Consider the following 16196-nt stretch of genomic DNA (forward strand, 5'->3'; position numbering starts at 1 on the left):
ATAGTGACCTCTGAGAACCACCATTCAGAATACTGGCGGGCTATTCATTTGAATAGACTCCCCATTTCCAGTTTTGTAGACTCTTTCAGCCAATAGGGGATCTCCCTTTATTTGATTTATTCAGAAGAAAATTTTTAGTTTCTACTGAAAGCATGTATTTGCAAAGTTGCAAATTCCCAATAAGTCTTTATTCCAATATAGTTTAAAGCTACCCACTGGTGATATTTGATAAATAGCTTTATTAGCTTTGATCCAGTGTTCCATTTTTAATACTTCAAAGAATAAAAATTATGAATATCAACTTAAATCATGCAATATGCTTAGTTTAAGCTGTAAGCAGTCATTGCTGTTCCAGCAGTATATAAAAGCATTGAAGCAGTTTATTTCTTAAATAATTAATGACCAAAATAAGGATACCATAAATCCTGTGTAATCTGAATTTCTCTAGGCCTCACCAGCCTATAGGAAGAGTTCACATCAATGGCTACAGGACAGATTTTCCCAGCTCTCACCCCAGCCACCTCATGGAAAACCTTGGACCCGTCCCCAAACCCCCCACCCAACACAAAAAGTATCACCCATCACTTCTAGGGATCACCAAGTGAGAAATCATTTTTGTTTATCTGTTTTTGTTTTTGAGAGACAGGCTTTCACTCTGTTCTCCAGGCTGGAGTGCAGTAGTGTAGTCATAGCACAGTGCAGCCTCTATGTCCTGGGCTCAACAGATCCTCCCACCTCAGCCTCCCGACTAGCTGGGACAAGTACACACCACTACACCCAGCTAACTCTTCTATGTTTTATAGAAACAGGATCTTGCTGTGTTGCTCAGGCTGGTTTTGAACTCTTGGCCTCAAACAGTCCTCCCACCTTAGCTTCCCAAAATGCTGTGATTGCAGGCATGAGGCACTGTACCCAACCCCCAAATAAGGAGTCTTACATATATGCATGAACAAATCTCCCACCACGTTTGCCACAGCAGCATCAGCCATGGTCCCCTCTCCTGCTCCGATCCCTTTTGTTGCTGCTGCCTTCCCTTCCCACCCTGCAACCTGCTGCTCCTGTTCCTGCTGTGCACCCTGGCGCCCTCCTGTGGTGCTAGAGCAGCATTGCCTTCTCTGGGTGCCCACTGGGGTCCAGTTATGCTTTGTTCACAGCTGGTGGGTTCATACAGAGGTGCGAGAATGCTTCTCTCTCATGTGTTATTTCTGGTTACCAGAGCATCTCTACTCACAGATATCCTTGTGGAAAAGAGCTCCTTTATTTTCTGCCTGCAACTTTCATTTTTCCTCATTGCTAAAGTCCCCAAAACTAAGCCAAGAATCAGAACAGGCTTGCCCCCTGTTCCATACTTTCCTTTTTGTCCTTGTAACGTTCTACTTTCATGAAACTGCACTTATGAAAACAGATGCCACCACATCAGACCTGCAGGGTGTGTCTGGTTCTTACTGACAGCAGGTTCAAAATATATATCTGCCCATGGAGACAGCAGGAGGAGGGGATGAGGACCGCCTTACCTAGATGGTTTGCTTTTTCTGAGAACTGAAGGTTAAGTGGCAAGTTTGCCATATCATACCTGGAAAGTATTATTAAAACCTTCAGCATCAAGTACCACACAGAGAGTGGAATCTTTCTTCCCTCTCTGACTCTGGCTCTTGCAGTGGATCAGTTGTGAATATCAACTTAGGTTTTCCTCATTTGGATCAACAGGAGGTGTGGGAGATGGTTGAATGTTTACAGGCCTGAAGACATGTCCTGAAAGTCGTACTTTTTATCTTTTTTTTACGAAAACCTTAATCTTAGCTTGTTTTTCTCTGCACTGCTTCTTTCTCAAATGCCAAATACAGAAGCAAAAACATTCTGGCTGATTGAAAGGCTGTGATCGTTCACATAAGGGCTTGGGCTCATTTGTAATTGGCTCCTGCACACATATGTGATGCTTGGCTCTGGCTATAAGTTCTTTATCCCATTTGCTCCATTTTTGTTTAAATAAGCAGTATGTTTTTTTTTCCCTGTTAAGAAAGTAAGTCATTTAAACACACTTTATTCTAGCCATGAAGCCCACTGATGTGCTCCAGGTGTGTCAGAAATAGTTGCTCAGGTTTTCTTGTCCCCGGGTTCAAAATGATACTCAGATGCTTTTGATCACCAACCAAAAGTGTTTTGTGTGAAATGGGGCCCAGTGATCCTCAGTGAGTCATTTTCCATTATGTTTTCTCCTGGCCACCCCTAAGAACATAAGAAAAGGTTTACACTATGGAGTGGTTGTTTGCTGCTGCCATTCAGTGCCTGCAATGAGCCAGAGTTTCCGGGATTATAAGAGAAATGACTGGAGCAGCTCCTTGCTGTGGTAGCACATTATATTCAAGAGGTAGACACTGAAGTAATTGTGATACAAGATAATAGTGCTTAATAGAGGCCCATGAGCATAGTGGAGGGAGGGATTAGCTCCCTCTCAAAGAAGGTGACACTGAAGCTGGACTTTGTAGAATGAAAGGCATTGGTCAGGCAGAGAAAAGGGGAAAGCATAGGCCAGGTAAAGGTGACAGTGGGCACAAAGGCATGGAGTTGAAGAGGGATCATTTAAGAGATGAAGAAGTTCCTGGAGACTGAATTATAAAGACCATTAAGTGCTTTGCAAAGAGGTTGTTCTTTCAGAAGAAATTAATCTAGGGAGTGAACCCTGGTGGCTGGTAAGATGATCAGTTGAGAGCTGGGAGAGGATGAGTCTGCCCCTGGCCACAAGGAGTCCCTGTTATGGTTTAGTTAGTCCCAGTAATGGTTCAAGACATTGCAGAGACCAAACGCTGGTTCTTTGTCATTCTAGGTATCTGATCCCCTGCAATCACATGATGCTGAGTCAGAGGTGGGCTGTGAAGGAGAGAGACTGTTACTCCGTTTCTGCGGCCAAGCTGCTTGCCTTGACTCCTGTCTGCTGCTCCAGTGGGATCACTCTGACGCTGGGGAACCAAGAGAGGGATTATATTCTCTGGTCAAAGTGTATGCATGACACTTCAGGTAGGAACTCGCTAGTGATGATCTTTAAACAAAAGGATGCCAATTCCATCTCGCCTTGGGATATGTGTCCCTTTGGGTAGACAGGGAATTATGTGGTGGGTCCCATTTCTCTTATGAATGACAAGTTAGGATCCTTTTCTGCTTTGTAAGGAGTTATGGACACGTTGTAATCAGTGTCATTGACGTGCCCAGATGTTATGTAGTGTTGCCAGATCTTTATTTTACATGGACTTTCTAGTGGGATCCTCAGACTCAAAATGTGAAAACGTGTGCTAGCACGTCTTCGGAAACAAGACAGGGGTGAGAGGTGTGGAGATGGCTATTGCTGAGACAGAATCAGCCCTTATTTTAATTTCTAAAATGAGCCACTTATAGAAATCTATCATAAGGATTTACATATTATTATATATCACTATAAAACTCGAAATTTGTGATATGACAGCAAAATTGCATGCATTTGATTGACCAAATGAGGAAGGCTGCCATAAATACTTTACAGGGATTATGATACTCGGTGCTATTTGCCAGCTGCAGTTCACCTCATACAAGCAAAACTGAAATGGCCATCTCTGTCAACCTTGGCCCTCTGGCAGGCAGCTGGAGCAAGGGGGCATTTGTGTGCCTTTGATGGTCATATGGCTGTTTCAATTCAGGAACAATCTGTGTGTCCTGTGACCACTAGGAAATGCCCAGTCCTGGTGTCGAGTCAAGTGTTTCCAGTTTGTATTCTGATATCCACCCCAACAATGTCATTCTGTCCACCCAGCTATAATTTTCTTAAAGTGTATTTAAAAGCTGGGTTACTTGACTAAGAAAATGTCAGTATGTTTGATATTAATGTAATTTGTAGAAATTAAGGTTGTCTTACAGATTCTTGGTCTTTATATAAAGATGCATGGAAATCAGCAATTTATGTAATTTAATTGTATTTTCCTATTAGGCAAATTAGTATGGCTATCTTATATTTTCATACCTAAAAGTTATTTTTTAAAACATATTTAAAAATTGATGTCTTTCTAAATTTACTATGAAAGTTTTTTCAAGAATGATTCTGTGGCTAACCTTGCCTCAGAATTCAAAATTCAAGTTAAACCTATGATTCTCCATAACTTGCCAACTTCTTTCCCTGTGTGATCACTTTTAATGCTTCGAAGAAGGTAGTATTCCCATTTTACAGATGGATAAACAAACTCAGAGAGAGGAATTGACTTATTCATGGTTATGCAGCTAAGTAGGTTCTCTGGTTCCAGATTCCATGTTCTTTCCACTCTCCTGCCTCTGGGGTTGCCTTACAGCAGCTAAATGCCCTAATGGATGGGTGGTGACATAGCTAGCTAGCTAGCCAGAGTAATCACTGTCCAGGGGTAAATAATTTGCCTAAGAAAGTAGCAGAGCCAAGACTTAGGTTCTGCATCTTGGTTCTATGTCTTGGTTCTACTACTTTCTTGGGCAAATTACTTAAGTTTTCTAAACTTTTTTTCTTATCTGTAAAATAGTACCTACTTCAAAGGGTTATTCTCAGGAAAGCAAGTGAAGACATGTAAAGCTCTTAGAAGACTGCCTGGCATGTAGTAAGTGTGCAATAAATACTGCTAGTAGTAGTATTTGATGTCTTTTTACATAACATAGATAAGAGATAAACACTAACGTTTTAGCTTAGCAGTAGAGCTATAAAATATGAATTATGTCTACCCTAATGCCCTGGAAATGGGTATCCTTAAAGGCTCAATTCTGACCCAGTCTGGTAGAGATTTAGAGCATGAAGAGACGTGAGGCTTGCAAAGATGTGGCACTGAAGTAAGAACGGAGGTTGGTGTGAAATTGCCTGTGCTTGAACTGTGGCTCTTCCACAATTTGGGTTGGGTGTTCTTTCATCTCTAAGCCTCAATTTCTTTATCTGAAAATGGAGAAAATAATATCTACCATATAGAATCATTGGGAGAATTAACTTAGATAGCATTGATAAAGCACCTGCAGCCTACTAGATGTTTAAGAAATGATAGACTATATATTTTTCCCTCAGTCTTTTTCTTTTGAGGGAAAATGTAAACTCATAGGAAGATATTTTCGCAGCTATTTGAGTAGTGAAGTTGGAACTTTTAACATCAGAGGCAGTCATGGTAACATAAGCAGCATTCTTAGGTTAAAATGACTTTTGTAGTGAATATGATTTTACTCTAAGAGACCATTTGATAATATCAACATCCCTGATAGTCCCCAGGGAAGACAGAAGGAGTTAATAGGCTTTTCTAAAAACCCAGGATTTTTCTACAAAAAGTCTGGTTCTCAAATTCATGGATTACCAGCCTTCTGCTTTAGATTCAAAGTAAAAAACTTTAAGGTTATTACTCTGTGGCAGGTACTATATCAGGTATATTACCTAATTTAATCCTCTCAACAACCTGAGAGATTGCGATCATCAGCTCTTCTTTCTCTAATGACTCGTACCAGATAATAGATTTCCATTGGCTATAGCCACTATCTGACTGGCTATATTGGTTTTCTATCTCTGTGAGGGTAGAGTTTGTATTATTAATCTTTCCTTCTTACAATCTAACCATATTATTCAGAGGTCATTTTAATCAGACATAATTAGACCCAAAGTAGCTGGCAAGACACAGTCTTAGCCCGAATGGGTCACAACCCCATCCACTACCTTTGTCCCCACACCTCCCTTGTTCTAACCGGCCTCTGCCTCCTGTGCAGGGCCTGTGGAGCGGCCATTCCCCGAAGCGTTCTCCCAGTCAGCCTGCATTGTGGAGTATGGGAAAGCCCTGGACATCAGCTACCTGCAGTACCTGTGGGAGGCCCACACCAACATCCTCCGCTGCATGAGGGACTGCCGTGTCTGGTCCGCCCTGTATGATGGCGACTCCCCCGACCCTGAGACGTTTCTCCAGAGTCTGACGGAGGAGGGCAGTGTGACCTCAGCCTGCCCTGTGTTCCGGCTCCCGCAACAACTCCCCAGGAAGACGGGACCTCAGCTGGCTCCCAGAAAGGACAAGAGCCAGACAGAGCTGGAATGGGATGACAGCTATGACACTGGAATCTCCTCAGGGGCTGACGTGGGCTCCCCAGGGCCTTATGATGATCTGGAGGTTTCAGGCCCCCCGGCACCCATCGATCCCCCCAAACACATCCAGGAGATGAAGAAGAATGCCCTCCTGCTCTTCAAAGGGTCCTACATAGAAGAGTCGGATTTTCAGGATGATGTGATGGTGTACAGGCTGTGTGCTGAGAAGGACTCCGAGGACGTGAAGGATTCTCAGGAGGAAGCTGCTAGGCCACCAGCTGAAGCCCAGGCTGAAGTTCAGAGTGTCCCCATCAACAACGGCCCCCTCCTCAGCACCCAGCCAGAGATGGATTCAGAGGAGGAGTGCAATAGGGACAATTCAGACCTGTTTCACAGTAAGCCCAAGGAGCCAAAGCAAGAGAGGGAACCTGAAGCAGCCCCAGAATCCAACTCAGAGTTAGCATCCCCTGCCCCTGAGGCAGAGCACAGCTCTAACCTGATGGCCGCCCACCCGGAGAGCGAGGATCTCATTGCCCAGTATGACCAAATCATTAAAGAGCTGGATTCCGGTGCCGAGGGCTTGATGGAACAGAATTACCCCACACCTGATCCCTTGCTTCTCACTAAGGAGGAAGAAGGGAAGGAAGAAGAGAGCAAAGGAGAAAAGGAGGAGGAGGGGAAGAAGGAGCTAGAAGATGAGGAGGATGACTTTGATTCTTTTATAGTGGAGATGCCTGCTGTAGAGACTGTGCCTTCCCCCTTTGTGGGGAGAGATGAGGCTGCCTTTGCCAGTCACCATCCCGTGAGGACTCAAAGCACCCCATTCACAGGTGACCATCTTAAATTGCTTTGTGGTTTCTGCTTTTGAAAGTACTTGTATGTATTGGAACAGGAAAGGAAGGTAGGAAAAGGTAAGGGATATTATCAGTTTGTCTAATAGAGGGCTGCAAATATTTTTGTAAAGACCAAAGAGGGGTGGCTTTATTTTTATTTTGCCATTCTTGCAATGATTATCTTATTTATTTCTCAAGCTAGAGGTTAGATTTTATTACTTAGTAACTTCTTTTGATATGTCAGTGTTAAAATAGTAGGGCTGATTAAACCACACAAGAATCCAGACTTCTTATTTAATGACTTCATTTATTCTAGTGTAACTAACTTATTTTTCTCCTTAGCACTTATTTACATTTATTTTTGACAAATGACTGTCTCCCCCAGTAGAATGTATGCTCTGTCAGGGTGCAGCTCTTTCCCTAGCACTAGAAGAGTGAACAGAGCACGGAATAGGTGCTCAGAGTCCTTGTTGGGTGACAGTAGCTGTGCACACATCAGAGGCATTGGGGTTAGCTGTGCCTTTGCCTGGGAGCTCATTTCAGAGAATCACAAAATCTTTATCCAAAAATAAGTGGAGTGGATCCACATCAACTAATAGCTCTTTGAAAAAGTGGGTGTGTTCAATGATACACCACCAGCCATAAGTAGAAATCTTGCAAGAGGTAAAGGGATAGGATAGGATTTAAAGATAGGCAGATTAGGGTGAGGAATTATGATAGAAAACATCATTAACTATTAGCCAACAAAATCTGCATTTGCAAATCATGGTGCAGAGGGAATCGCCATAGATGAGAGGGCTCACTAAGCTCAGGGAAGGCCAGGGTGGGACCACTGGATGGTGTTCAGGTAGCAAGGAGAGGGGCTGGAAGATAGTAGCAATGGAGGGTGACAGTGGCCTTGGAGCCAGGCCAGGGATTGAGTCCTGGCTCTAGCATTTCGCAGCATGTGGCCTTAGCATCCCAGGCCCTCCATTTGCTCCTGTGAGGACTGAATGAGATACTGGGAGGTCATCATACATTTTATGGCAGGTAGCACCCAGGAGAAGCCTGGTGAGGAGGGACTGTGCTCCTACCTCTTGGAGTAACCCAAAATAGATGAAAACAGATTGCCTTCTGGTCCAGTCAGCCAAGTAGGCTTATGTGATTTCAAGGAGCTCTTCCAGCCTCCTCCTCCAATATTTATTCATCTATTTACTGATGCCTGAAGATTTGTATATACAGGAAGAAAGCTTTTAATTCCACAATTAGAGGCTTTCGGTTTTAGTTGAGATAACGTTTCAGTGTGAATGAGTTTTAATTAAAATTCAATCAGTCAGTCAATCATAAGTAAAATGGATTAGATAATCTCACTTTTCCCAGTTGATAAGGGGGACAGGGAAGGGGGAGCTGGAAGAGTTCACTTGGAGGGAAAAGGGCAGCAGTAACTTAGCATGTCACAGCTTGCCTTCTCGTAGGACATCTGGGCTACCCATGGCCTGAAGATTATTCTTTAGAATGGCAGCTTTCTTACAGAGGAGTTTCATTCCTGGGAAATGTGTAAATAGAAGAAAGAAAGTATAGCTCAGGGCGAGGAAAAAAAAAGCTAATCCAACACCTTATTAAATAACATCAATATTTTACATATAATACACCTGAGAACTGACAAAACATACTGCAAGCTCTTTGATACATACAGGTAATTGTCACTAAAACCTTCGTTTTTCCTCTTTTGAACCTTGTACACAGCTTTAGGAAACATCTCTCTTTCCACGTATGTGTGCTTTATAGTTTCCAAACTTCTGAGTGTGTTCTGTAGCATTAGGCTTAACTACTTCTCTCCAGGGCATCTGATTTCTACTGAAATGAGTTCACTTCCCAGCAAAATCAAAGCATTCCATTTGTCTAATTTTATTTATTCATGTGTTCAGCAATCTTTTATTGATCCCCTGATGTGTTTGGCAGGTTCTATGCTAGGAAATAAGGACACAACATTAAAGGACTTCACAGACTTTCAGAGGAGACCCCAACAAAGAAGTGTACTCTTAGTGGGAAATGCATGATTAGTTGTCATATGCCAAGACCAGTGGGAACCCAGTGAGGGGAGTGGGAATGGCCTCACAGAGGAGGGGTATGGACAGTGCAGGGGAGTCCCCAGGTGAAAGCAGGTGAGAATGATAGTCCAGGCAGAGGAGACAGCAGGAGGAGACTGAAGAGCCTGCCAGCCTGTGGGGTATGACCGCATGGGGCGGGGAGGTGGGAGAGAAGGGCAGAAAGCTTGGTTGGTGCCAGCTTATGGAGAGCCTTTGGGCCAAGCTGAGGAATGGAAACCTTGTGCCCTGGCACTGAAGAAGCCCCTGGAGTTTAAAGTTGAGGAATGATGTGACTGGATCTGAAAAGGCCAGCTTTGGTAAGAGTGTGGGGAGAGCACTGGAGTGGGGAGAGGTTGGTGCCAGGAAAAACAAGTGAGACACCCTTATTGCCATGTCAGAATTCAGAATGTGCCAGTGCTTTTATCTAGTAATTTTGTTTCTAGGAATGTCTTCAGAGCTGTATTCACACTGTGTGCTGAGGTGTACATACAAGGATGTTCATTGCAGCATTGTTTAGAATAGAAAAAGACTGGAACCAACCCAAATGCCCACCAGTAGGAGACTGACTTGCTTGTGCAACACCCTAGCAATCTGATATTTTGTGGTCCTGAGATGAGACAGCTCTGTATGTGTTGACACGAGGTGTGGTCTCCAGGGTGTATTGTCAAAAATACTAGGTCTCTCTCTGTGTCTCTCTCTGTCTCTCTCTCTCTTTCTCTCTCTCTCTCTCTCCCCCTCCCTCTCCCTCTCTCTCCTTGGCAGGCAAGATAATGTGTTGGGTAAGAGCACTGGAACAGGTGGTATGAATTAAAATTCTATTATTCACAAGCTGGGTTCACTTAGCATTCTGCCTCCTCTTTAAATGGGGATAAATAATAAATATACTTCCTAGGGTTGTTTTGAATCTTGAGTGAGTTGATACATGAAAAGCGCTTAGCACATTGCCTGGCAGGTAGGATGTTATTGATAAATGTTTTCAGTAATAATTAAATTAAATCTCTATTAACATAGAAATGCTGTTGCTGGAGTCCAGGCCGGAAATGAGACTGACCTTAGGCAGTGGAGCAGGGGAGGTGGAGCTTCAGGTCCACATCAGAGATATGTCCAGGGTAGAATTTGCCGAGGGAGGCACAGAATCGATGGCTGCTCCATTCTTGGACAGGGGAAGTGCAGGAAGAGGGTGCAGGCTCCATGGAGGCAGGGGGACAGGGGAGAGCGGTGAGTGGATGACAGGAGAGGCAGTGGAGATAGTCTCAGTGATTGTGAAGAATGTAATACTTTGTGAGGCGGGGAGTCTATCTGTCCTTCTGGGAGATGTGGGAAGAAAATAAAACTGCTGTCCTCCATAAACACCTGCGGCTTCCTGAATTGTGCTAAGCCTTTTGATTTTTAGCTGCTTACCAGATCCCCTTCACACTTTTTGTTAAGCAGGGTTTTTTTTTTTTGTTTTTTTTTTTAGTGCTAGAAACTAAGAATAAAGTAGGAATTTGAAAGTTTTAATACATTTTTAATTGCACATGCCCAAGGAGTGATGAGTCATTTCATTAGCAGATGCTAATTACAATGTCAAAGTGGACTCCATTTGTATCATTACAGTCTACTGGCCTTGACCTAATGATATTCCGTCGTTCACATAGGTCAACGATGACATACTCTTCCTCTCCACAGGGCGTGGGATTCAAGCTCATGTGCCCCCCCACCTCACCCCTTATAGTCGTGATGTCCTGTGGATGGTCTCCCCTGGTCACTGCATGGTCAGCAGTTTAGAGTTTGTAGGATGGCTAGATGTGGCCAGGCACAGTCTGGGACTGGGGAAGAGAAGTTGAGGGATCATTTTAGGGTCATATGTTTTACAGAAGACTCTGCCCGCCTAAGTATGTCTTAATCCATCTGCTTTTGCTCCATCTGGAAGGAAATAGATGCTAAGCCGGGGACTGCAGGGAACAGGTGAGAGGAAGCTGAGGACAGCAGCCTTCCCCTCTAGATCTACCTTGAAGGCCGAATTGTGTTGCGATGCATTAAGAGTTACCATTGACATTTCTGGGGTTCTTTATGGGAAAACCATTAGTTGCTTTCAAACTGGGGTCCCTATCCAGAGTTTCCAAATGTGTTTGGCAAGTCTCCCAGTTGTTTGTAAGCATCTCCAAAGAGTCTCTATCTGAAGAGTTCATTGACCTCTTATGTCATGGAAAGTGACCAAAGACCTCTGCCTCCCGTCCCAAGGATGGGGAAGTTGAGGCTAAATGCCACACATGAGGGGATGGTGCCTCTTGTGTTGAGATCCCTTAGAGACATCCTTAGTGTTCCCGGAGACAGGGATATTGCAGTTACCCTGTTCCTCCCCTGTGTGGTAAAGGTTTCGGTTTGGTGTTCCCATTCCACACACAGAGCTTCTGTTCCTTGCAAAGGGTTTCACTCTTTTATGCTACCAGGGCTTCTGAATGAAGCATCTTGTGATGAAGTATGTTTTTGTTAAACTCGTATTAATGTTGGTGACATCTTCATAAGGCATGGCTTATTTATCAAGGGATGTGTGCTTTCATTATAAACATGCCATGGTTTAGTAGCATCATCAATAGCTCCACCAAGGGAAATGCAAAATTCTCATTGATTGTGTTTAACAGAACACTTTTATGGTAAAAATTCAAAGTATCTTCAAGTAAGTTTATTAATGCCAGGTTTATTTTTGGTTTTCCCTGCCCTCAATGAACTCAAAGCATATTAATTTTCTAGTGACCCAAAGTAGCAGAAACTTCTTTTTGCCTATTTTTTCTTAATGGACCGCTTTTGTATGACTAATTTTTTAACTGCTTTTTTTAAATGACTGCTTTTGTAGTCATACGGATTTTCTTTTTTAAGAAATCTATGACATGCTGAAATGTATCTCCCAAAACTGACACCCTTTTCTCTCTCCTCTGAAAGTTCAGGTGTGGTTACCGAGTTGCCAAGGCTACTAAGGTTATAAGCAGGGGCTCCTCCACCTCTCACCTATTTTTTTTATTGTTCCACATTACGACACTTGACAAAACCAAATTTTTCTCAGTGTGCTTGTTCAGGATAGGCAACCCCTGTTCACAGTGTTGCTATTTGATAAACATAGTTTGCGCATTTTTGGTGTTCTTTACGGAGATTTTTCATTACTAAGACTTTTAATGGCCTCTGATGCTTACATGAAACCCTACCGTCCATACAGTCCGTGCATCATGAGATGATGGCTATCATTTTAAGCATTGGCAGCCCCAAGAAATACAGGAATGATGTAGAAAAGCATACTTTAATTTTAAGAAGTTAAATTGTTTTTTTTTCCGAGGTCTGTGATAATTTTAATAAGTATCAAAACTGCTCATGGAGTCAAAATGTCAGTAGCCATGCCTATTTTTCTGTTTTATTTTTGCTGTGGTGGTTTGTTTTCTGTTTTGGTCTCGAGGCAGGAGAAAACGCGGCCGTATTTGCTGTGTCTGGCTTGCACCTGTGGGCCCGTGGTGGTTTGGGAGATGTGGCACCGATGGTTCTGCAGTTGTCAGGGAAAGGCATCCCTGTGAGCTCAGCCAGCCCTGAAGCCTTGTGTTCTTCCTGCAGGCCCATTCATCAGCGTAGTCCTGTCAAAGCTGGAGAACATGCTGGAGAACTCTTTACATGTTAATTTGCTGCTTATTGGGATCATTACTCAGCTAGCCAGCTACCCCCAGCCACTCCTGCGCTCCTTTCTGCTCAACACCAACATGGTCTTCCAGCCAAGCGTCCGCTCTCTCTATCAGGTATGTTAGCTGAACCCACATCCACACCTGTTGATTTTGTGGGTGCTAATTTGCAGGGCATCTCTTTCTCTTTATTTTGTTTCTCAAAAATTCCTCTGCTCTAATTCATTTGCTTTCCTTCCCTGTCTTATTAAGCTTACTGTGTAGTTTATTCTAGACAAACTGTAGAGCTTCATTTAGTTTGATGTTTTGACGGTGCCCTACGCAGAACACCCAGGCAGTTAAAAATGAACAAATGTCTAACATCATAATAGTTCCCATAATGAGGGTGGTACCTGCAAGATATATTGATAACTGGGAGTGGAATTTCATGGTGAGGCATTAACATCACTAATGCTGTTTTTGACAGGTCCTTGCATCTGTGAAAAACAAGATTGAACAGTTTGCTTCTGTGGAGAGAGACTTCCCAGGGCTCCTCATTCAAGCCCAGCAATACCTGCTCTTCCGTGTGGACATGTCTGATATGACCCCTGCGGCACTAACCAAAGGTAAGCCAGGTTTCTCCACAGCGCCCCTCCTTAAATTCCTCCTCCATGTCCCTAGCCTACTGGCCTCAGTTCACAGATGCTGCACTGGCTTCTGGATCCTAGAAGCATTCAGAGATATTTTCATTTTTATGCACCAGGGAAGAACCACCTATTAGCGTTCTTAAACCTAAAGAAAGGTCTGCCTTGCTCACACCTGGCCTGTTTCCTCTGTGGAGGGTCTAGAAGGGATTTTGTTTTTTTAACTCAGAGTGGTGCCTGCAAGGAGCTGACGTGTAGGGTATTGTCAGGCTAGAATAAATCACACGGCACACATGGGCCAGAAAGAGGCATTATATGCACTCTCCGAGCCATTTTTTTGGGCAGCCTGTCGTGAGGAGGGCATGTGTTCTCTTTATTATGTTTTCAGAGGCTCTTGGGCCAAAAATAAGTGTGCTTTAGGGCCCTAGGAGGTAAAACAAAAAACAAAACAAAAAAACGGTTTGGACTGGGAGAAGTAAAGTTTATGCTCAGTCTGAAATCTCTGAGAGTGCCCTTTTATGGCCTCTAGAGGAGGTGTTAGGCCAGGGCCCTGGCGGAGTGAGGAGTGGGGGCAGGGACATGGGTCGGTGCTAGTAGGAGCGCTGAGGCCATCCGGGAGCACCACTGCTGCTTTACCTTATTTAAGCTCTGGTTGGACCGATTTGCTGACCATTGTCCCCTGAGCTGTGACTTAGGCCTTGGTAGGAGCAAAGTAGGAATGCCCCATATTGCACTGGCTTTTACTTTTCCACACACAGACCAATCAGGCTTCTTTGTGGCAGATGAACAATGGAGAGAGTAAGGCTCTCAGTCCTGGGCCAAAGGCAAGTGATCAGAAACAAGATTGGCAGTGAGCGGCGAAATGAAACTCAGGGCAATTGTTCCACCTTTCAAAGAAGCTGAAAAGAACCCAGAACTCTGAAGGCCTGATGCTGCCTCTCTGCAGCTATTTGATCTTGGTTGCTTTACCTCACAGGCCCAAGGTCCCTTGACTTTTAAATGAAGGATTTGTTCTCCATCTCTTAGGTGCTTTCTAGCTGAAGCCAGAACTTGGGTTGTGATGAGCCCTTAGGGTACTGCAAGGTAGGGTTTGAAAGAAAGGTAGGCCATGTGCCACTGGTAAAGTGAGGAGTCAGGCTTTGAGAAGAGCAGGCAAAGGCATTCATGGAGGGAAAGAAGCCTGGCATCTCCGTGGGAAGGTAGACTTCGGGTGCCATGTGGCCTCCTTAGACACATGGGTGGTCAGCTTGTGAGCTGTGTTCCTCCTGAACAGGGCGCATGCTGCTGCCACCCACCCTGCGAGAGAAGGTGCACCAATTACCAGTATAATAAACCACTGCAAAAACTCATTGGCTTAACACAAGGCCATTTATGATTGCTTATGAATCTGTGTGGTCATCTGGGTGTTTTGCTGATCTGGGCCAGGCTGATTTTGCCTGGACTCGCTTGTGTGTCTGCCATCAGTGGGTGGCTGGATGTCTAGGATGGCCTCACTCACATCTGTGGCTGTTGGCTGGAGTGATGGAGGTGATGGGGGTGTTTCTCACCATCCAGCAGATTAGCCCAGGCTGGTCCGTGTCACAGTTAATAGGGTTCCAAGAGTGAGAGCAGAAGCATAGAAAATCTTTTGAGGCTCAGACTCAGAGCTCACATAAGGTCCATTCTGCAGCATTCTGTTGGCCAAAGCAAGACAGAGGGCCAGCACAGATTGAAGAATGGAGCAAAAACCCCACCTCTTGATGGGAAGAGCTGCAACAAGTTGTGGGCATTCTGCAGTCTCCTAGACAAGGCCTGGTCTTCATTGTATTTTACAGTTTATAAGGTGCTTTTTCAGGCGGTCAATTTTCATTATCAAACAGCGCTCTGAATAGGGCAAAAAAGGCACTATTAGCTTCATTTTCATTAAGGAAGCCAAAATTAGAGGTCCAGGGTATTCAGCCAGGATCATGAAACTCAAGTGCCTGAGCCCATCTTGGCTAATTCAAGGAGACGAGTGTACACACTGAGCAACCTCGATATACTGAGGTACACTAGATACTCAGTGTACACTGAGCCTTAACCCCTACATTCAGGGAAAGGGTGGGGGTCACTCACACCTTGGGCTTGTCCTGGTTTCAGAATGTCTGGAGGCCATGATTGCAAAATATGTGCCCAGGGAACTTGTTCTCACTGCCTAAGGTTGTCAAATTAGTTAGCTGGGTTCCATGCTCCTTAAGTAAGGTCTGTGACACTCCAGGGCTCTGACCTGTAAGAATCTTCTCTCTGGATATAACATTTTTCTTTTACTTGAGTTTTTTTAGATTAACTTTCTAACTTTTCCAGGTTAGCCAAGTCATACTCTTCCCCCACTTAAAGCATCTTTAACTGACAAAATGAGAGTTTCCTGTCCCCTTGTACAAAGCTGACTTCTGAAGCATTTACTGTGACGTGATTTCCTGTAAATGAGTCAAATCTGGGAGGCCTGTTCTCACTGGGATACAGAGCAATTTGCAATGAAGAATTATGGTAATGGGCCAAATATTTGGGTTTCCAAGTGTCTGTGTGCTCTGCCCTTTGCCTAATGCTGCTGCCAGGGAGATGAACACGTAATGTATCTCTCTCCTCACTTCTGAAATCTTCTCAGTATTAGTCTTGAAAACCTTCTGTTGCAGCTTTTCAGACCCAGGGCAACATTTCAGAAGCCATTCCTAATTGACATTTATTTATACTTCCCTCCACCCTGCCTTTTTCTTCAGGTGCTCGTGCATGCTTGTTGGACCCTTTTATGAGGGGCGTAACTCAGGCGTCTGCAGCCAGAGCTGCTCCATCATGCAGGCCCTGCATTCCCTTCACCTCCTGGCAGCCCCGGTGAAAAACGAGCCTCCTCACTAATGCTTCCAACAGCAGTAAAAGTCTGTGTGGCTGCTGCTCCAGAGCAAGCGGACGTCCTGTTCCCAGTTCCACATTATTATTCTTGAGGCTGTTGGTCTCTGAGATTCAGCCACTTGCCATGCCTTTCTCTT

At 44.2% G+C, this 16196-nt stretch overlaps 1 protein-coding gene across 1 annotated transcript in view; it reads left to right on the forward strand.

The window, feature by feature from the left end:
• FHIP1A (FHF complex subunit HOOK interacting protein 1A) overlaps positions 1-16196 on the forward strand; it is a 256592-nt gene that overhangs the window by 236711 nt on the left and 3685 nt on the right. The window contains exons 9-12 of the mRNA XM_002815215.4: positions 2825-3015; positions 5722-6858; positions 12510-12688; positions 13038-13176. Coding sequence (XP_002815261.1) covers positions 2825-3015; positions 5722-6858; positions 12510-12688; positions 13038-13176 — 1646 coding nt within the window. The remainder of the gene's footprint in view (positions 1-2824; positions 3016-5721; positions 6859-12509; positions 12689-13037; positions 13177-16196) is intronic.

The sequence above is a fragment of the Pongo abelii genome, chromosome 3 (genome assembly GCF_028885655.2).
Source record: "Pongo abelii isolate AG06213 chromosome 3, NHGRI_mPonAbe1-v2.0_pri, whole genome shotgun sequence".
Taxonomy (NCBI): domain Eukaryota; kingdom Metazoa; phylum Chordata; class Mammalia; order Primates; family Hominidae; genus Pongo; species Pongo abelii.